At 55.6% G+C, this 20,480-nt stretch overlaps 1 protein-coding gene across 3 annotated transcripts in view; it reads left to right on the forward strand.

The window, feature by feature from the left end:
- The window catches only part of SYNGR1 (synaptogyrin 1), a 32,498-nt gene extending 15,890 nt beyond the window's left edge, over window positions 1-16,608 (forward strand). For 2 of the 3 annotated variants that reach the window (XM_077168875.1, XM_077168872.1), the window contains 3 exons: window positions 10,583-10,820; window positions 12,042-12,187; window positions 16,387-16,608. In XM_077168875.1, the coding sequence (XP_077024990.1) occupies window positions 10,583-10,820; window positions 12,042-12,187; window positions 16,387-16,608 (606 nt within the window). Of the gene's footprint in view, window positions 1-10,582; window positions 10,821-12,041; window positions 12,188-13,573; window positions 14,333-16,386 lie in introns of those variants that run through there. The other variant, XM_077168876.1, reaches the window with a different exon arrangement.
- Window positions 16,609-20,480: the final 3,872 nt, after the last annotated feature.

Raw genomic sequence — 20,480 nt, forward strand, 5'->3', positions numbered from 1 at the left:
CCAGCCTTTAAGGCCCAACTCACATATTACCTCCACTGTGAAGCCTTCCTGGATTGCCCCCCAAGCTCTCCCCTCCCTGCTTTCCTTGTGCTCTATGAGATTGGCTGTCAGAATTTTCAAAACCAGAAGCTTTACTCCTTGGGGTCTTTCATCTCCTCTGGAAGGTGAGACAGGGCCTAGGACCGGTTATCTCTGTGCAGTCCTAGAATTTTCATAGAGGAAGAACAGACAGTGACTGCCTGGCATGCAGGGACTGGCATGGCAGAGGGCGGCTTCAGGGCATGGGGAGTATGGAGAACTGGGTTGCTGGTGCTGTCCTTCTCACCACCTGAGAGACCTCATGGAGCTTCAGTTTCCCCCTCTGTAGAGAGGATAGCAATGCGGGCAGTAAATGAGGCCCCAGCTATGAAGGGCTGGGCCTTTTTGCCAGTTTGTTGCATCATTTCCCCTCCCCCTCACCTGATCCGGAGGGGCGGAGGCTGCAGGCCCTGGGGGCACGGACAGACCTGTGGGTGGGCAGCTGTGGTGCCTGGAAATCCAGCTACCTCTGCCACTGACCCTGAGGCCACTCAAGCAGTGCCTCTCCAGGCTGCACTTTCCCCATTTACCATGAGGCTCAAGGTACCCCACTAAGTGACGAAGATGGAGGCAGTCCGCAGAGAGAGCGGGGAGCCTTCCAATCACTTGGGCAGAGTTCCAGCACCCCAGCAAAGTGGGGCGTCTGCTCACCCAGGCCCCCCAGCAGTGCTCACCCCCTACCCCCACCACTGAGAACACGCTGGGACAGCTTACACGAAGATTAGGACCTAATCCCCAGCAGATCACTTCCAAGGCTGCTGTACAGGGGCACTGGATAGAGAGGAGCAAAGGGTCCCTGTGAGCCCCCCCTGCCCTGCCTTGGCCTGTGCTCCAGGAAACAAGTGGCTGCTCCAACTCCCATCACGCGCCCCTGTGTTGGCTTTGGCTGTTATCATCACATGACCCTGTAGGGGGGTAGGCCCCCGGTTCCTGAGAAGGAGGGGCCCCTTTGCGGCCTGACTCATCCCTTAATGGCACAACCACCTCTTTCTTTGCCCAGCCTTTCCTCAGGGCCCAGGAAGCAGGAGCAAGGATTATAGTGGGGGTACTGGGAAGGCAGGGGTCAAGTCATGTTGAGGGAGGTGACTCAGCAACTCCCTTGTTAAGGAGTGAGTCCTCTGTGGCCAGAGATGTGCAAGCAGAGGGATGCTGAGGAGGGAATCCTTCCTTCTGACCCTTAGGCTGCCTGTGCTCAGCTCATCCCCTCAAGCTTGCTATTTGCCCCCTTGAGGCTTTTCTTGACCCTTCTTTTAGGTCTGGGGGAGAGAGAGAAACCCAGCAACTGGACCAATAAACAGGAAAAGTTGTACATAATGATGTTACAAAGAGACTAAAATGAGGTATTAGGCTACCAAGTGAGTGAGGGCAGAGAATACTTTAGCTCCAGGAGTCTGGTCTGGAGTGCTTCCCTGAGGAGGTGTCATTGACATTGAGGCCTGGATGTGGAGAAGGAGCCAACCTTGGGAAGATCTAGGGAGACTGCATTCTAGGTGGAGGGAATAACCAGTGCAAAGGCCCTGAGGCAGGAGTGAGCCCTGGAGGGAGAGAGGAGAGTGGTAGGGAATGAGTCTAAGAGGAAGGCAGCCTTGGGGATCGTGGCGGGGAGGGGTAGACCAAGGACCCTCCAGGGTTTCAAGCAGGGGAGTGATGTGATCTGCCTTGGGTTTAACGGGGTCATTCTGTGCAGGGGACATTGCGAGGCTGGGAGTGGACACACAGTCACTGTTTAGGAAGCTACCTCATAATGCGGGGAGAGCTTGGGGATGAGGGCATGGGCCAGGGTGGGCGACCCCAAGCAATCTGAGAGTTATTTTAGGAAGATGGAAGCGGCGGCCTCGGTTGCCAAATTGGATGGAGGAAGGAAGCAGAAGAGAGGAGGCGAGCACGAACCCCGGCGTGGGGCCCAAGCAGCTGGGCCAGAGCCAGTGCCCGGGCTGGGTAAGCAGCCGCGAGAGGCTGGAGGCCAGGACAGCGTCCCAAACAGGAGGACCCCGGAGCTGCCCTGGGAGGTGGAACTTTATCTTTAGCCAGAGGAGGACTGGTGAGATTTGGGGTTGGTGAGCTCCCTCCGGCCACTGCGTGCAGCCAGCTTGGAGGAGACGGGAGAGAGGAGTAGAGAGCAAGGAATAGGCAGGCTGGCTGCAGGCATGGGCGGGGTCCAGGGACCCTTCCAACTGCCCAGCGGGGGAGCAAGTGCCCCTCCCAGTAGAGTAGACGGTGCTGTTTGGAGCTGGAGGCAGGAGGCCCCACATCCCTAGATATCGTCTCCCTACAGGCTTATCTGGGGAAGTCTCAGCATTTGCCCGAAGGTGTTTCACTCAGGCCTGTGAGCTGTTCCCAGGGGAACAGCAGGGACCCCTGCCAGCCCGCTTCTGCTGGAAGAGCAGGAGCCCCCTTCGCCCGCACCCCTGCTGGGGGCCCTCTCTGTGAAATGGGGATAAGTAAGCCTGCATCGTGGGGAGTTTTTTAGGTTTCTTTTTTTCCTTAGAAAATACCATACCGTGGGCTGGCTTCAACGATGGGAATTCGTTGGCTCACGGTTTTGAGGCTAGGAGAAGTCCAAATAATCGAGAGGTCGGCAAGGTGAGGCCTTCTCCCCCGAGGCTGTGGCACCCCAGGGCTGCCGGGCCCCCTCGGTTCCTGGCCTGTCTGCTGCGGGGCGGTGCACGTGGCGGTGTCTTCTCTCTCCTCTGCGTCCCGTTGACTTCTGCCTTTTTCCCTGTGGCTTCTCTCTCCTTCTGACCGCGAAGGACTCAAGGCCAGTCTGGTTTAGTTCGGCCACACCGCAGCTCAGCTGACACCTTCAAATGACCCTGTTTACAGCCACCAGAATGCAGACATGACCAGAGCATGTCCACAGGGGGGCGGGTGCTGCTGCTTGTCAGGTGCCTCCCAGACGTGCCAGCCCCGGGAGGCTGTGGACTGGCCTTCGCCTCCCGGGGCTCCCGTTCTCATGGGGGAGACAGACGCAAATACATCCACCACAGGAGCGTGTGCAGGGGTCTGGGTGGGCGCCCCAGAAGGCACCCATGCCTCATGACGGCTGGGCAGGGGGTTGGAGGGTGAAAGGAGTTTGCTTCAATTTGAAAAATGAGCAAGGCGGGAAAGGGCATTCTGGGAGGTGGAAACAGTGGGTGCAAAATTATGGGGCCTGATGATGTGGAGAGAGTGGAACCCTCGTGCGTGGCTGGTGGGGAGGTGAAATGGTGCTGCTGCCATGGAAAACAGTTTGGTGGTTCCTCAGAATAGCTAAACATAGAATTATCATATGACCCTGTAATTCTGCTCCTAGAAATATCCCCGAAGAAACAGGAAACAGGAACTCAAACAGCTGCTTATACGTCGGTGTTTGCAGCCCTGTTCACAGTAGCCAGGAGGTAGAAGCAGCCAAGTGTTTCTCAGCCCGTGAATGGATACATGGGAAGTGGTCTGTACATATAATGGGATATGTATTAACCAGCCATGGAGAGGAGAGAAGCTCTGATGCATGCTACAAGGCGGATGACCCTCCAAAACATTCTCCTGAGTGAAAGAAGCCAGCTATAAAAGGTCACTTATTGTACAATTGCATTTGTATGAAATATCCAGCATAGATAGATCTGTGGAGACAGAAAGTAGACTGGTGGTTGCTAGGCGCTGGGAGAGACAGGAATGGGGAGAAGCTGGTCCTGGGCTGTTTTAGTTTGCTAAGGTTGCCAAAATGCAACATATCAGAAATGGGCTGGCTTTTACAATGGGGGCTTGTTAAGCTTACAACTTACAAGTTTACAGTTCCGAGACCGTGAAAATGTCCAGGTGAAGGCATCCGCAGGCCACGATTTCTCCCTGGAGGGCTGCCGGTGACCCAGGACTCCCCTGTCACCTGGGAAGGCACGTGGCCGGCGCCCGCTGGGCCTTCTATCCTGGGTTTTCTTGCTTTCAGACTCTGGTTCCAGTAGTCTCCTCTCCAAACTTCTATGGTCCTCTCTTAGCTTCTCCGGGGCTTTACTCTATGAGCTTCTCTTAAATTCATCTCTTATAAAGGACTCCAGTAAAAGGATTAAGACCCACCTTGGGGCAACTCCTCAACTGAAATAAGCTAATCAGAAGGTTTCACCTATCTGCACCCACAGGAGTGGATTAGCTTGAAGCACCTGATCTTTTCTGGGGTATGTCAGCTTCCACCCATCCCAAGGGGTACAGGGTTTTACTCTGGAGCGAGGGAAATGTTTTGAAACTTGGTAGAGGTGGCGTTGCACAACATTGTAAGTGGACTAAATAAATGAGGCCAGATTGTCCGCCTTAAAAGGGTTAATTTTCTGTTATCTGGATGTCAGCTCAATATGTTTGCTTTATTTTTTAATTGGAAGATGATATGGGCATCAACCGCCTGTGGCTATGCCACCCTGGGCCCTTTGGGATGCCGAGTGGGGTGCGAGGGGGTCAGCGAGGGGAGGTGAGGCCCAGCCGGGCTCTCTGCTTCTGGGTACCTCTCGATACGGCCACACAGGACCCTGGGACCTGAGATTCCTCCTGAATTGTTCTGAGTTTGGTGTCAATCTACACCAAATGCCACCTGGCATCTATTTCTAAAAAGACCCAGGGTTGGGTTCTAAAGAGGGTAAGGAAACAGGCTATTCCTGCCTGCTCTCCTTGGTGCGTTCCTTTTGCAGGAGGGAAAGAGGCCACTGGCCCTGTACTGCTCTGGCTGCATCCTCTCCCGTTTCCAGGCCTCAGCAGGTCCACTTGTGGCATGAGTTTCCCCCAGAGGCCTCGGCCACCATGGTCAGCGTTGAATTTCACTCTGGTTTAATTTCTGGTAATCGGGTGACTCCTCACAGCTGCTGTGTGTCCCTTGCTGTCACTCCAGAAGGCTGTCCGGCACAGGGCACTGTCTTTGGAGACATAGACTCAGGTTTGAGTTCCGATTTTTCTCCTCACCCACAGTCTGACCCGGGGCAGGTCCTTGGTTGTTCAGCTGTAAAATGGGAATAAAAACTTTGGTCTCATGAGGTTCAGAGCATATATTTCAGGCAGTGCATACAGGGGCTCCCATCCCCTGCTGTCTGGGGGCTCCACCTGGGGTTTGGAAATGTAGCTAAATGGAGACCCCACACACTGACCATGTGTACGGAGTCCTGGCTTCAGGAGACTGCCAGGAACCAGCCATGTGTCCTTTGCAATATTCTTTCCCTCCCCTGAGCCTCAATTTCTCCTTCTGGAAAGTTCTGTAAAAATATCCCACCTGGTCCAGGTGAGCCCAGCTTACCTAGTCCCAACCATTTCGCAGCCTGCAGGGAAGTGGCAAGTTGAGGTGCATCTCTAACCGATTGCTGTCCAGCTGCTGGGCCTTGCTCTCAGAAGCTGAAGAGCACCGGGCATCTGCGTGGCCTGGATCCCCCCTGCCACCCTCTCCTCCCCTCTCCCAGGCACCTCTCTGGCCCCAGGCCCCTTGGTCACTGTGCAGCCATGCTCCTTTCTGTCCCCACCATGCAAAGCCCATTCCCACCTTCAGCCTTTGCACTTTCACTGCTTCCAGGTCCTCTTCCCTGACCCTGCTGCCCCTTTCCAGTCCTCACCACAGTTTGCCATCACCTTATGATTCATTTCACTTGTTGATTGTCAGTCTTGCATTTTGGCGTGCTCACTCCATGCCTCATTCACTCCTCACAGTGCACCGGTGGTTTAGGCGCATCATTCCCCCCACTTTACAGGCAGGGAAATTATGGTAGTTAGATTCAGGTGTCAACTTGGCCAGGTGAAGGCACCTAGTTTTGCTGCTGTGGATATGAGCCAATGGCACGTGAACCTCATCTGTTGCTGATTACATCTGCAGTCGGCTAGGAGGCATGCCTGCTGGAATGATGACGTTTGACTTAATTGGCTGGTGCTTAAATGAGAGAGCGCGACATAGCACAGCCCAAGCAGCTCAGCATAACTCATCTCAGCACTCGCAGCTCAGCCCAGGCCTTTGGAGATACAGAAAGAAATCACCCCGGGGAAAGTTGTTGGAACCCAAAGGCCTGGAGAGAAGGCCAGCAGAGATCACCCTGAGCCTTCCCACGTAAGAAAGAACCTCAGATGAAAGTTAGCTGCCTTTCCTCTGAAGAACTAACGAAATAAATCCCCTTTTATTAAAAGCCAGTCCATCTCTGGTGTGTTGCATTCCGGCAGCTAGAAACTAGAAGAGAAATGGAGGCTCAGAGAGGTTAAGTCACTTGCCCAAGATCACCCAGCTAGTAAATACCAAGCTGGTATTTAGCTAGCCCAGGTAGCCTGGCCCAGAACCCAGGGCCTTGTCCCCTTCCTTCTGCCCCTTTGGATAGTCAGCTACCCCCACAGTGGGGTCTTGTCAGTCCTGGTTGCCATTAGAAGCCCCCTCCCAGCACAGTGCCAGGTGCTGAGAAGTCTTTGACTTGTGATGAAGCCCTGGGTTGGCTGGAGTGCTGGGTTGGAGAGGAGGGCCCCTGGGGTTGGGGGCTGAGGATGGAGGGCCCAGGGCAGGCTGCCAGGCACTGTAGCAAAGCCTCCTCCTTCCCCTGCCCCTGGGCCCCACCAGGCTCCTCCGAGGATGTTTTGATCTTGCTGCTCACCCTCCTGGGAAACACACCTTTGCCAGCACTTTCCTCTTGGCCTCTCCAAGGACTCCCGGCTGCTCTCCCCCAAGGGGGCCCAGGCGTTGTGCTTCCTCTCCTGCTGTCCCCAGTGCCCAGACTTCCGCCGGCCTGCCTTCCCTCCCACACTGTTCTCCCCCCAGCCTTTAATGAGCCCTTTTTTTATTTTAGAAAGGGGTTCTAAAATAAACCGCTGGTGGCAGGGATGTATCTTCTAGCCCCCAGGGAATGTGTGACTGCCAGAAAGTGTTGCTTGGAGGGCCCTCCTTGGTGGTCTTTCTTTCCTAGGGGCCTCCGGAGAAGGAAATTAAGCCCGACTTAGCCCCGACTCTGCACTGCTCAACTCTGAGTACGTGCTTATAATCCTCCCATCTTTGTCTTCTCCAGAAGGGTAATTTTTACAGTGAATCAGTTTGAAGCTGAGAGAAGTCATGTCACTTACCCCAAGCCACACAGCAGTGAGCACCAGGCCTGGGATTTGTGGGCAGCTGGTCCGTGGGGCACCTCTCAGTGTCCAAGTCTCTCTGTCTGACCAGGAGGCATTTCCACTCTGCTGCGTGGGGAGCACCACTGCCACCTGGGGCTGGGGCGGCCCCCATCCCCAACCTGGCACTTTTCTAGTAGAAGCCTTGGACTTGTCGCAGTGAACAGGTCCAAGGGGCTGTGTGAATGTGGCCCCAGGGGTTGGCGGTGTAGGTCCTGTGCAGCCTGGCAGTCAGAGCCGCCTTCGTCTCCTGGTGCCGAGGTCTGGGCTATGCCATGGGCTCAGGGACTCCTTTGACAATTGCTGTGAAATCAGGACTTCATGTCAACCCCTCCTCCTGTCCCTGAGCACCAGGCTTGGGACTCGAGTCATGTTGTCCGACCCCCTGTCACACTGATGCTTTCTCATCTGTGTCCCTTCTGGTCCTTTTATCTGTGTAACTTTACTTCTTCTGTTTCGGGTCTCTGGACATGCCACCCCTTTTTTAGGGCCCATCTCCTGGGGCAGGAAGTCGGCGTAGTAAAGTGGAAAAAGCATGGGACTGGAAATCAGGAGACCTGGGCTCAAGTTCAGGCCCTCTGCTGAATCCTCAGCTTTCCTACTTGTCACGAATACCCTCCCTGCTTCGTGGGTGATGGGGAGGATACAGAGCCTGTGACAGGGCTGTGTCTGAAGGACTGCGGTCATGTGCGTGACCCCAAATCAGGATTGGCCGACATGCGGCTCTGAGCTGCCCCTGCCCCCTTCGGTGTCCGCAGCAGTGAGCCAAACCAGGGCACAGCCTCAGAATTCCTAACACTGTGTCCTGAACCAGTCGTTTCCAAACTTTTGATCATTCCCATTTTTCTGGAAAAAATTTTAAGCCAATCATCCCATTAAATATAGATTTATTTATTGAATGTGTATATGTGTGTGTGTGTATAACCACTGCACTGATGCCTCTTGTACATTATAAAATACAAGGGAAGTATAGAAATATTTAAAAGATAGGATGTAAATATTATTAATAGTTTCTCATTTTCCCCCATACCCACCCTGAAGTCACTGCCCTTCCTGGGTGTTGGCTGCAGGAAAAAAAAAAATGTGTCTGAGTCATATTGCAATTATAATCTCTTGGAAAATAAAGAGAAGTGGAAAATGGATAATGAAAACCCCCTCCGCTGCCCTCTCAGGCTCGCCACAGCCACTCTCGGAGTCCTGTCTTCTCAGGTGTGTAGCCGTCAGGTCTGGGCCTCCTCACCCTCACTTGGTTTTAGAGGGAAAAGGCGTGGACTTTGGAGCTAGGTCTCAGGCGGGGCACCCAGCCATGTGGCTCTGAGCTCACCAACCACCTGCACCTCAGCCGCGCGGGGACAAAGCACCAGTGGCAATGGATGTATTTGTTATCTGTTGCTGTGTAACAAATTACCCCCCAATGCTAGTGGCTTGAAACGACGAGCATTTATTATCTCAGGGTCTGTGGGTCAGGAATCTGGGTGCCCCTATCTCAAGGCTTCCTGCGACACTGCCGTCGGGTGCTGGCCAGATCCACGCTCTCATCTAAGGCTCAACGGAGGCCGGGCACACTTCCAAGCTCACTTCCGCGATCGTTGTAGGGTTCAGTTCCCTGCTGGCTGGGTCCTGGCCGTGTGGGCCTCTCCAGAGGACAGCTCCCGACATGGCAGCTGCCTTCCAACAAGCTGCAAGCTGATCTCCTTGTAGCCTGTCCCCAGAAGCACCGTCCCATCCGTTCTTGGCCTGTTCTCTTTGTTAGTAGCCAGTCCAGCCCCCCGACCCCACAGGGCCTAAGCACAGGAGGCGGGGTCCTTGGGGGCCAGTTGGGAGCTGCCTCAGGCCCTGAGGCACGCATGTCACAGAGGGGTTTCGAGAGGGTTAAATGAAGTGACATATGGCACCCTCGGAGCCATGCCTGGAGTGCCCTGAAACTGGCAGGGTTGTGTTAATTTTTCACCCATCACTTTTGCTTTCTGGGGCCTGGGTGGCCCAGGCAACATGGAAAGGGAAACCAGGACCCCCAAATACGGCCCCCAGTTCCAAGGAGGGGAGGGGAGCATAAGATGAGGCTGGGCCTGCACCAGCATCTGGGGTGTCAGCCTGGGCTGGGAGCAGTTCTCGGAGGCCAGGTCCAGCCCTCGGGAGCCCTGGTGTCAGGGCCAGCCCCTCGGGAGCGTGCCTACGGCAGGAAGACTCGCCTGAAGCTGGCTGGTGGGGGGTGGGCCGCCTCTGCGCTGAGCATCCTCAGTGAAGGCTGCAGGAGGAAGTGCCCGACCCCACCTGTGCTCCGTGATTCAGAGCAAGTTGTCTGTATTAGTTTGCTAAGCTGCTGGAATGCTGTATACCAGAAATGCTGCAGCTTTTTAAAAGGGGATTTAATAAGTTACAAGTTTATAGTTCTAAGGCCATAAATATGTCTTAACTAAGGCATCCAGAGAATAATACCTTGGCTCAAGGACGAGTGATCTGGGAAGGCACGTGGCTGGCACCTGCTGGTCCTTTTTCCTGGTTACATTGCTTCTGATGCCAGTGGTTTCCTCTCTGAGAATCTGTAGGCCTTCACACAGCTGCTCCTGGACACAGCTCTGGGTTTCATCTCCTAACTTAGCATCTGCCAGGGCCAGAGATTTCTTCTCTTCAGGTTCTATTTCTATGAGTCCTTGCTTAGCTAGCATTCGGTATTTTTGTCTCGATCTCCAAACGTCAACACCAGCTCTGTCAGCTCTGAAGCAGCTGTTCTCCAAGCATCTGGATCCGCTCTGAGGTTTCTTCAAAATGTTTCCTCTTTGCTACTTTGTGAGCCTATTTTTTCACTTTAGCAAAAAAGTATATCAGGTGCTTGCTAAGTGCAAGACATGGTGATGGGCTTTTTGATTTGTTCTTTATATAGTCATTTAAAAATGTGAATAATTTTCCCAACCATTGCTTTCTTGTCTCCTCTTGAGTGTTGACTTTTTAAATTTAAGTCTATTATAAAAGTGACATTAAAATTACAACAGAAATCCAAACCAAAAATGAATGAATAAATAAATAAATAAATAAAGTGGGAAAAAAAATGTTTCCTCTGTTGAAGGATCCCAGCAAACTAATCAAGACCTGCCTTGAATGGGTCAAGTCACATCTCCATCTGATCAAAAGGCCACACCCACAATTGGGCGTGTCACCTCGCCACACAGATAATGTAATCAGAAGCTTCTGCCCTGTAGTATTGAATCAGGATTAAAAGAAACAGCTGCCCCCACCCCCCCACAAGATTGGAGCAGGAGTAAAACCTGGCTTTTCTGGGGTACCTAATAGCCTCTGCCCGGCATGCCCTCCCCTCTCTGGGCCTCCGGCTGAAATGTCGGCCACGTGGGCCTTGCGGCCATTTGGGGTGAGGAGGGGCTGGGGGGGTGGGGCCTGCGCGGCTCACGGCTGTCCCCCCACCCCCCAGGTGTTCTCCATCGTGGTGTTCGGCTCCATCGTAAATGAGGGCTACCTCAACAGCCCCTCGGAAGGCGAGGAGTTCTGCATCTTCAACCGCAACCCCAGCGCCTGCAGCTACGGCGTGGTGGTGGGCGTGCTCGCCTTCCTCACCAGCCTGCTCTACCTGGGCCTGGACGCGTACTTCCCCCAGATCAGCAGCGTCAAGGACCGCAAGAAAGCCGTCCTGTCCGACATCGGCGTCTCGGGTGAGGCCTGGCCCAGCGGGCTCAGGGGGCCCACCCGGCCCTGGTCCCCCCTTCCCCCATCCTCACACACACCTGAGGCAGGTGAAGGGCCAGCCACAGGGGAGGGAGCACCGGGACAGGGCCTGAGACCTCAGGGCAGCCCACGGCTCAGGGAGAGGTGGGGGCGGGGGGGGGGGGCTCTTGTTTCAGTGGCCAACCCCCTGGGGAGCCCCCGGGAAGTGGGCACAATTCTGGCACAAAGAAAAGCCACCCTCTTCCCCTCCCCAGCCAGACTCCGGGAGTCAGAGCCTAAAACTGGGGGTTTGGAATGACGTGCCCTGACCTGTGACCCCACAGGCTCTGGGAATCTGATTGGCGGATGCTTGGTCTGGGGTCAGAACCCAGGCCGCAGCCTCGCTGGTCTGAGACCGTGGACTCAGGTGTCCAGGCTGGGATTGTCCCACTGCCAGGCCTGGGCTCTCAAATGACTGCAGGCAGTGAAGTCTGGGGCTCCTGGGGCTAGAAGGAGCAAGAGCTAAAGTCATGGCTGTCAACCTGGGTTCCCCCGAGCCCCAGGGTCCCCCAGCAGCGCCCCTGGGAGGTAGCCACCCCCTTGGCACATGCATACTTTATTCCGAGCAACCCTAGTCCTATCCGGGTGGGCCCTGGACACCCACGGAAGATCTCGCTGTTGGGGGGCTCTACTTACTGAACTCAGGGGTTTTGTGAGGTTGCACACTTGGGAGAAGGCAAGCCTCAGGCCCACCCAGGTTTAATTGCCCCCCTTTCCCCAGCCTCTGCTGCCTCCTCCCACAGATCTTGGGGGCACTCTAGTAGGAGAGGGGAGGGCGCCTCTCCAGAGAGCCGCTGGCCTCGGGGTACACCGTGGGGCCCAAGGCAGGAATTTAGCTGGGAATCTGCCACAGATCTGAAGAATGGCAGCCTGAGTTGATTGACTCTTCTCTCCATTTCTCTCTCCTCCTTTCCTGTCTCACTGCCCGCGGCTCTCCCTGTGCCTGGCCCCGGCCCTGTCTCTCTCCCTGTGGTTCCGCTCTCCCCTGGGTCTGACTGTTCTCTCTGTTCTCATCCGCCCCTTCTCTTCACGCCCCTCTCCCCACCCCCACCCCCTTTGCCTCTCCCTTTGGGGATGGGGAACCTGGGAGACCTGCCCTTGAACTTCTCCCTGTTCCTCGGTTTCCCCGTTTTCTGCCCCCTCTGCCGGGCCCCGGCGGGCACCCCCAGCCCTCTGGGCCTTCCTCTGGTTTGTGGGCTTCTGCTACCTCGCTAACCAGTGGCAGGTCTCCAAGCCCAAGGACAACCCGCTGAACGAAGGGACGGACGCTGCCCGGGCTGCCATCGCCTTCTCCTTCTTCTCCATCTTCACCTGGGTGAGTGTGGTCACCCACCCCACCCAGCGCCCGGACTGGCAGCCCTTCGGCATGGCCAGGGCAGCACGGGGCAATCGAGGCCCTCGCTGCGGTGCTTGCTGGGCAGCCTCCCCCCGGGCCAGGGGCAGCCCCACTCAGTCTGGGCAGTTGGTGTCTTTAACCCTTTTACAGACGAGAAAGCCAGGGCCTAGTCAGAAAGGGAGGCGTCACGGACTCGTGGCTGGAAGGAGCCAGGCCTAGGGATTGGACGAATTTTCCAGGCCTCGGTCTCCCTGTCTGTAAAATGAGGGGGTTGGATTTGGTGTAAGAGGTGGGGGGCCTGGGGGCGTCTCACAGGCAGGTCGAGGGAGTGCCGTGGTGGCCTGTGCGTGCCCCATCCCCAAAGGGCAGCCTCTGCTCCCTTCCTGTTGCCAAGGAGGAATGGGGATCCACTGAGGCCAGAGCTTCCAACTTTTCGGAGAAGCTAGAAATCTGTTTTTAGGTGAAACCTGATCTTTACACTGTGGGCAATTTATTTAAGTAATATGTGTAATATATATATATAGTGTAGGTGAAAGAGAGCCTGTGTCTGGGCTCTGCAGGCTCTGGACCTGGTGGTCTCAGGGACCCACCAGCTTGACAGCGAGGCTGGCCCTGCTTTCCCACTGTTTGAGGATCACCTTGGATTTATTTCTGCTTCTTTCCCTGGCTCTCCTTCCTGCAGAAATCTAGGGTCCCATCAGCTCCATGATCCCACCCCAAGGGCGCTCTCTTCCCCTGCCCACAGGTCCCTTCCACTCAAGGCCAGGCAGCCTTTGACAAGGAGACCCTTGAAGCTGCGTACAGCTAGCCCTGCCCCTCCTGCAAAGCCACACTACATCAGCCCTCCCTGTTCCCCCACCCCCCTGGGCCTGCCCTTTCTCTTTTGGAAGGTCCCTGGATACCCATTTTCTCCTGCGTCCCCCGTCCCCAATACAACATTGAGAGCTAGAGAATAGAGGGGGAGACCCATGGTTCAGCCCCCAGTAGGCCAGCCCTGGTCAGTCTAGCCATTGGTGTCCTGTAGTGACCCCAGAGGATCTCAGTTGAGAGGGCCCCCTCCCCCCGGAAGTGAGGACCACTCAGTCCTACATTTTGGGAACAGCAGGTCCTGAGAAGGGGTGAGGGCTCACAGAGGAGTAAGTAGTCAATGATTGGACACCAGGATTCCAGGAGTGGGTCCAAAGGTCCTGACTGGCAGGTGCCTGACCCACCCACTGATGCCCCTCCTCCCAGCTCTTCCCTGCCGGTCTCACCCCTGCTCAGGAGTGGGTCCAAAGGTCCTGACTGGCAGGTGCCTGGCCCACCCACTGATGCCCCTCCTCCCAGCTCTTCCCTGCCGGTCTCACCCCTGCTCTCTCCTGGCAGAGCTTGAGCGCAGCCCTGGCGGTGAGGAGATTCAAGGACCTTACCTTCCAGGAGGAATACAGCACGCTGTTCCCTGCCTCGGCACAGCCTTAGGCGTCCCACCTTGCAGATGCAGGGAGCCCTGTATCTTGCATAGGGGTGAGGTTGAGGGGCAGCCTAGTGCCTGGAATGCATTTCCCTTGAGTGGGCTGAATGGCCTGGATGCTGGAGCCTAAGGGCAAGGGAAGGCTGGCTTTAGGGGCCAGTTAAGACTCACCACTTGGACCCATTTTTATTCATCGCCTTCTTCGTCTATTCATGTATTCATCCATTGAGTAAACATTTATTGAGCAGCTGTTTTGTGCCTGGTGATGAAAGAGGTGGGGTGCCTGGCTCCAGGACCCCACAGCTGGAGAGGGGAAGATAAACATGCCCAAATTCCCCCCTAATGGTGTGGCTGCCAAGGGGTGTTGATGAGTCAAGATGCTAAGCTATGGACACACTGTGACAGCTGTGATATGCCATGAAAGATAATCTTCACAGTTCCCAGGAATACTGGCTGCCTTGGGAGGCCTAGCTTAAGATGCCAGAAGGCTTCTGGCCCAGCTCTGCTTTCAGGTGCTATGTGACCCTGGCCAAACCCCTGCACCTCTCTGAGTCTCAGTCCATCTCCCTGCAGGAGGGATGATAACCTCTCAGGAGTGTTGAAAGGGTGACAAAAGGCCAGCACAGAGCTTGGCCCAGGGATGCTCAATAAATGTAAGATGTTTTGTTCATTCACTTGCTCATTCATTCATTTATTGTCATTCATTCTCTCCAGGAAATCAAGGGCACCTCCATAACATGTCATTGGAGGTGACTCTCATGTGTGAATCCTTTTTCTTCCAAAGACCTTTGGCCCCTGTTCTACACAGGTTCCCTCCTTGGGAGCTTCAACTGCTTGGGCAGGAATCCACATGTCCCTCCACTGTCCCCAGGAGTGAGGAGGTAGTGGAGCAGAAACACACCCCCAAAGCAACTCAGGCTTGCTAGGGGCCGAGCACATAGTGAGCTTCCTGGCACTGGAGGCATACAAGCAAGGCTGCTTGCCTGCTGTGTGGGAGGAAGGGCCAGGTGTCCCACTAGGTCTCTGGGCTCTGAGCACAACTCTCAGCTTCTCTTTTATACCCCAGCCTCCTTTGATCCTGTCTGGTGGCCTCTTGAGCTGGTTGTCCAAGGTGGCCCTTGGTATGGCCAGAGGAGAGGAGTGACCACAGAGGCAGTACCAAGTGTGTGTAGCCAGAGGCCTCTCTGAGAATGGGTCACAGAGGTCACCTGGTCCAGCCCTCAGCCCCCGTGCTGGAGACCAGCCTGGACAGTGAAACCATTTCTCCCAAGGATTGTGAGACATTGACATTTCTCCCAAGGATTCATTTAGTCATTCCCTCTGGGCTTCTGCGGGCTTGCTGGGGGCACTGGTGTGCCTAAGGCCTGACCTCTGCCCCGTGGAGCTCTGTCTCCCCTGCTTCTTGAGGCTCGTGCATCTGAGCCCCCAGCAGCCAGGACCGCATACCAATGGTGGAAATACCGAAGAGGACCACACCTTATTTCCCACAGCCCAACTTCTTTAGGCCTGGTCTGCTTTTCCCAGGCCCCAGCACTTGGCTTTAAACAGCCACTTCCCATAGCCCAGGAAGGGCTGACCCTAAGAGGTTTCTTAAATCAGCACAAATCAAAACTTAATACCTAATTACTGGGTTTCTAGAAATTTCTTGGAATAAAATGCCAAGCATACTTTGCTCCCTAGCACTTCAGCAAGTGCTCCTTGTGGGTTCCTGGTCGACTCAGTGCCTTGTCAGAGTTGATCAAATGGAGGCAGGTGGGGGAGGCCCTGGAAGGGGCAGGACCCCTGTGGTGCATTCAGGTCTGGGCTCTGGCACTGACTCTGCCATGACTTTGCCCTTCTCTAGGTCTTAGTTTCCCCAACCCCAAAACGGGTGAGTAGAGCATTAGCACTTTTCCATCATAGACAGATTTCCTTGAGCTCAGCATACATTAAACAGCCAAGCCTCTGATAAATCCTGTGGTTCTGAAACCTGTTTCACTCTTACTCAGTTTCCCAGACTTGTTTGACCAAGTGTTTCGGTTATAATTACGTTTAGCCACAAGTAATGGAAATCCCAAATAACAGTGGCTTACATGAGGTTCAAATCTGGGAATGGACAGTCCAAGAATAACAACGTGACTCCAGAAGTCCCCAGTGTCCCAGGCCCCTCCATACTGAAAATTTGCTCTGTACCCTCATGGTTCAGTATAGCAACTAGAGCTCCAACCATCACATCCATAATCCAGGCATCAGATCAGAAGGTGGGAGAAAGAACACGCAGTGTTCCACTGGCCAGAACTGAGTCATATGGCCATCCTAGCTGCAGGAGACACAGAAAAGAATGACTTTCTGTCCCAGCAAGAAACTCCCATTCCGCGTATCACCTCTGAGAACCGATTTTGAAAAGGATAGATCCTGTGGGTCTCTAGGCCACTTTAACACCCCACAGTGGAGACTAGAATTTTTGGTGGCGCAGAGTGACTCTGGGATTGGGGCACATGGGGTGGGTAACTGGGAAGTTCTTTCTGGCTGGACGACAGGGTGATTGTATGCCTGTAGAGGGGCGGCTGCCAGGGCAGCCTCCCTTCCCCTTACTCCAGCTTGTCATCATCTTTGGGTCTTGGAGGATCTTTAACCCTGTGTTGCCCGTGTCCTGTGAACTAACCACCACTAACCCAGTGCTTTTGTCTGTCTCTCCCCTAACCACACCCTCCCACCCATCCTCGTCCCTGCCCGCCGCCCTCCCCAGGCGGGCCAGGCCGTGCTGGCCTTCCAGCGGTACCAGATTGGCGCCGACTCGGCCCTCTTCTCCCAGGACTACATGGACCCCAGCCAGGACTCCAGCATGCCTTATGCCCCCTACGTGGAGCCCAGCGCCGGGCCAGACCCCGCCGGCATCGGCAGCACCTACCAGCAGCCGGCCAACGCCTTCGCCGCCGAGCCCCAGGGCTACCAGTCACAGGGCTACTGAGCTGCGGCGACCTTGCGCCCCTCCCCGCCCCGGCCCGGCCCCTGTTTCCGCCCCGGCCGCCCTGCCCAGCCTCACCAGCCCCGTCCCACCGAGGGCCAGCGTGGCTCAGAGTGGGGTGCGGGCGGTGAGGTTTGGGGGGTGTCTCCGTGTGTGTGCAAGTGTGTCAGAGGGCGTGTGCCTGGGAGGGGCCTGAGGGTGGTGAGGGCTGTTTGCTTTCATTCATTGTGCTATCAGGCATTCATTGAGCGCCTAGTGTGTGCCGGGCCTGGGCTCAGCACAGTTGGCAAAAGACGAAAGACGCAGCCGTAGTCCCTGGAAAGGGAAAAGCTGAGATGAGAAGAAAGAAGCCCTGTCTGCGCCTGAGACCCGAACAGCGGGAAAGTTAGACAGGGATAATGCTGGGAAGGTTTGGCTGCAGAAGTGGCTCAGTCATAGGGTGAGTGTGAACACCCGTGGGACACCTGGGGCCTGTCACGCACCCCTCCCAGAGCCCCCTTGATTCCCACAGCAGTGCTGCTGGGGGGGGGCGGGGGACTGAGGCCTGGAGAGGCCAAGGTCACCGGCCCAGAGTCACATGGGTAGCTAGTGAAGGAGGTAGGTCTGAGCTCAGGCCCCGTACCCCCTTCCCCCACCTACTGCAACACCTACCGCCCTCCACCCCACCCCATCCCCATTGTCCTGGGCTCTGCCGCTCAGTGCTACTGTCATTCTGGGAGGTCTTGGGGATCTCAGCCTCAGGAGATACCCTGATTCTGCTGCAAGCCAAGGGGCTGCTCTGCCCCAGCTAGCCCTGCCTCTAGGTCCTCTCCCCTCATGCCAGGACCCCTCCCCTGGCCCTTGGCCTCCCTCCCGAGGGTGGTAGAGCCAAGAGGGCTTGCCCTGCCCTCTCATTTCTCCGTGTATTCCTCCTTGCTGTGTGTCCCCCAGGGAGCATATTCCGGGGAACTCAGGCAACCCCCTTTGTGGCCTCTTGAGGGACTGAGCACTGTCCCTGCATCTAGGAGGGGTGCTCTAAGTGCTTGCCCAGAGGCCAGATGGGCAAGGAGGCCCAGAAGGAGGAAGTGACCGGCCCAAGGTCACAGTGAGTGAGTGGCAGAGCTGGGCTTACTGTCTGGGTTTCTTGACCAGAGCCACCCAGTGGTGCTCCCATTCCCTGCCCTTGTGGTCTCCCAGGAAACAGAACCTGATCTGGGACACTGCATCATCTATTTCCTCATCTGGGGACAGCCTGGGGGTTGGGGTCTGGGGCAGCCAGGGCCACGGAGGGTTTTTCCCCTGCCTTCTACCTTGTGGGAGGCAGAGCAGAGAGGACCGGGGCTTTGGAATCCTCCAGGCTTCTGCATGGCCATGTGCCAGCTGCCGCCATGGGGCTCTCAAGATGACATGGTGAGAGCCCCTGGGGCATCACAAGTCATAGGGGAGAGGGCAGGAGGTGTCCTTAAGGACCCAGAGGGCTCTGGAGCCATGAAGGGGCAGTGGTCCCTTCTGTAGGGGTACAGAGAGGGATTTTTGCACAAGGTGGGCTCTCGGCTGAGCCTTAGGTAGGGAGACCTGAATCAGGTGGAGAGCGGTGCGAGGGAGGGCCGTGGGCAGACTTCACCCATCCTCTAGACCACCCAGCGTCCGGAAGCCCTCAGACCGCTGGAGTGAGGAGGGAAGAGGAGCTGTGGATGGGAACAGTGCTGGGTATTTCTCCCACACTGTGCAGGAGCCCTGCGAGGCAGGTCATTTTCAACTACTTGCTCGTTCTTTCAGCAGACAGTTCCCAGGCACCCGTACCAGGCGCTGGGTCAGGGAAGCTTAGCACTGACATAAGAGTCTGTTTCAGGTGTGAAGTGCTGTGTACGCACATGTGGGGCCTGGGGCTCCCCAAGGATGGGGCCTCAAGGGTGGGCAGGAATGATCATGGCACTCAGGAGGGAGAAGGAATTTCGTAGGTAGAATAGCATCCTTACCCCCATTTCACAGCAGGGGAAATAGGCTTAGAGAGTGGAAGCAAGTCAGTGATGGAGCTCAGGTCTGGAGTCAGGTCTCTTTAAGTCCTAAGGAGCGGAGGTGACAGACTCCAGACAGTCGACTGACAGTGGTCATTACTGACTTCCATTTTCCATGTCTGGGGAAGGGGCTCTGTCCGTGGTTCTCTCCCCCTGCCTCCAGTGGACCTGGTGGGCCCAGGATGGGGTTGGGGTACCTGCTTTGCAAAGCCAGTAAGAGGTGTGGGTATGGGGGGGTATGGGTGTGTTTCTGGCAGAGTGAAGTTCTGTGCCCCCAGCAGGAGGCTGTGAGATGTCCTCCCCTCTGCCCACTCCCATCAGAACCTGCCTGTTGATGGGCACTAGGTGACCACCTGTTTCTCCCTGGGACCCTTCCGCACCCCCGCCCCACCAGCCACATGTGGCTCACGTGATGGGGGAAATATGGGGCTGAAGGGCAGGGCACCAGGTAAGACTCTCCCAGGCCCTGGGTGCTGAATTCAACCCCTCCTGCAAGTGATAGGGTAGCACCAAATCATCTCACTAAACACCCCTGCCTCTTCCTGGGATACAGCCCAGATGCTCTCCCTGCACATGACTGAGACAAGAAGCAGAGGCACAGAGGCAAGGACTTGTAGCGAGTGAGGGCAGAGTTTGGGTGGTATCTGGGACTCCTGACTCCCTTACTGGGAGGTTGGAGGGGCAGCGTTGTTCCTCTGCTGGCTAAGGATTTTCCGGGGACCGAGCTCTAAGCCTGTGATCATAGGCTAATGGTATCCTCCTTTCCCTCCCCACTGCCCTCTGCTTTTCCTCGCTCCCATGCCTCTCCTTGGAGAGGGGCCCCTGCAGCCTGGCCCTGCACGGGGTAAGCCCCACCCTCCCCACCCCACCCCATCAAGCAGAAGAGGGCCCAAGAAACCCCGAGTGCCATAGCACAAGTTTAGAGCTACAAGGATCCTTAGCGTGGTAGAGTCTGGGTAGGAAGACAGTGATTTTTCCAAAACCACAGCACAGAGCAGGGGTTCAAGAGCCAGGTCTCTGGCCTTCTGAGTTGATGCTCATCTCACTTGATCAGAGGCAGTCTTGTCTGAGTGGTCTCTGGCCCAGCCCTGGCTGGGGGCGTAACAGTTGAAGGATTAATTCCCAGGGATCGTTTTCCCTCTCCATATTTCCCTGGTGATACTTCATCCTCAAAAACTCTCGGTGACCCAGGCTTCTCCCATGTAACCAAAAGCCCCCACTCGTTAGCCCTGGAGGACCCCACAACCTTGTCCCAAGACCCCTGTGAATCTCTAAAGAGTGCAAAGGGGTAACACGCCTCCCAGGAGTTTATGGGAAGATGGACTGGTCCAGCCATCTCTCCCAGCGCTGCCCCCTGATCTGACACTCCCCAGCCGTGGTGCCCACATCTGTGTCTGGGTGCCCTGTCCCCCCCGCAGCGTTACTGCCTGTGTATAGTATAAATATATATTTTCTATATATATAAGATGTATAATATAAGGCTCCACAAATATATCTGTGTGTGCGTGTGCGTGTGTGTGTGTGTGTGTGTGTGTGTGTGTGTGTGTGTGAAGGGCGGTCCCCAGCCCGGGCCCCACTCTCGACCCCACCACCACTTAGTTACATCTCACAAGAGTAAATCCAGCGGTCCCCTGGCACCCTCCTTTATGACATCTGTCTATTTGTGGTGAACCAAGTGAAGATGGTGACTTCTGGTGACATAGTAATAAAGTGAAGACTCTCAAAACCCACCAGGGAAATGCAGGCATGTCACAGTGTGTCTGTTCTTTGTGTGTGCGGCTTAACCTTGCCTGTCCTTGTTCCTCTGACCTGGGCCATTTTTTATTGGTTCATTATTGTTTGGCTAATTTTTAATTACACAAACAACCTATGAATATA

The sequence above is a fragment of the Tamandua tetradactyla genome, chromosome 7 (assembly GCF_023851605.1).
Source record: "Tamandua tetradactyla isolate mTamTet1 chromosome 7, mTamTet1.pri, whole genome shotgun sequence".
NCBI classification, from domain to species: domain Eukaryota; kingdom Metazoa; phylum Chordata; class Mammalia; order Pilosa; family Myrmecophagidae; genus Tamandua; species Tamandua tetradactyla.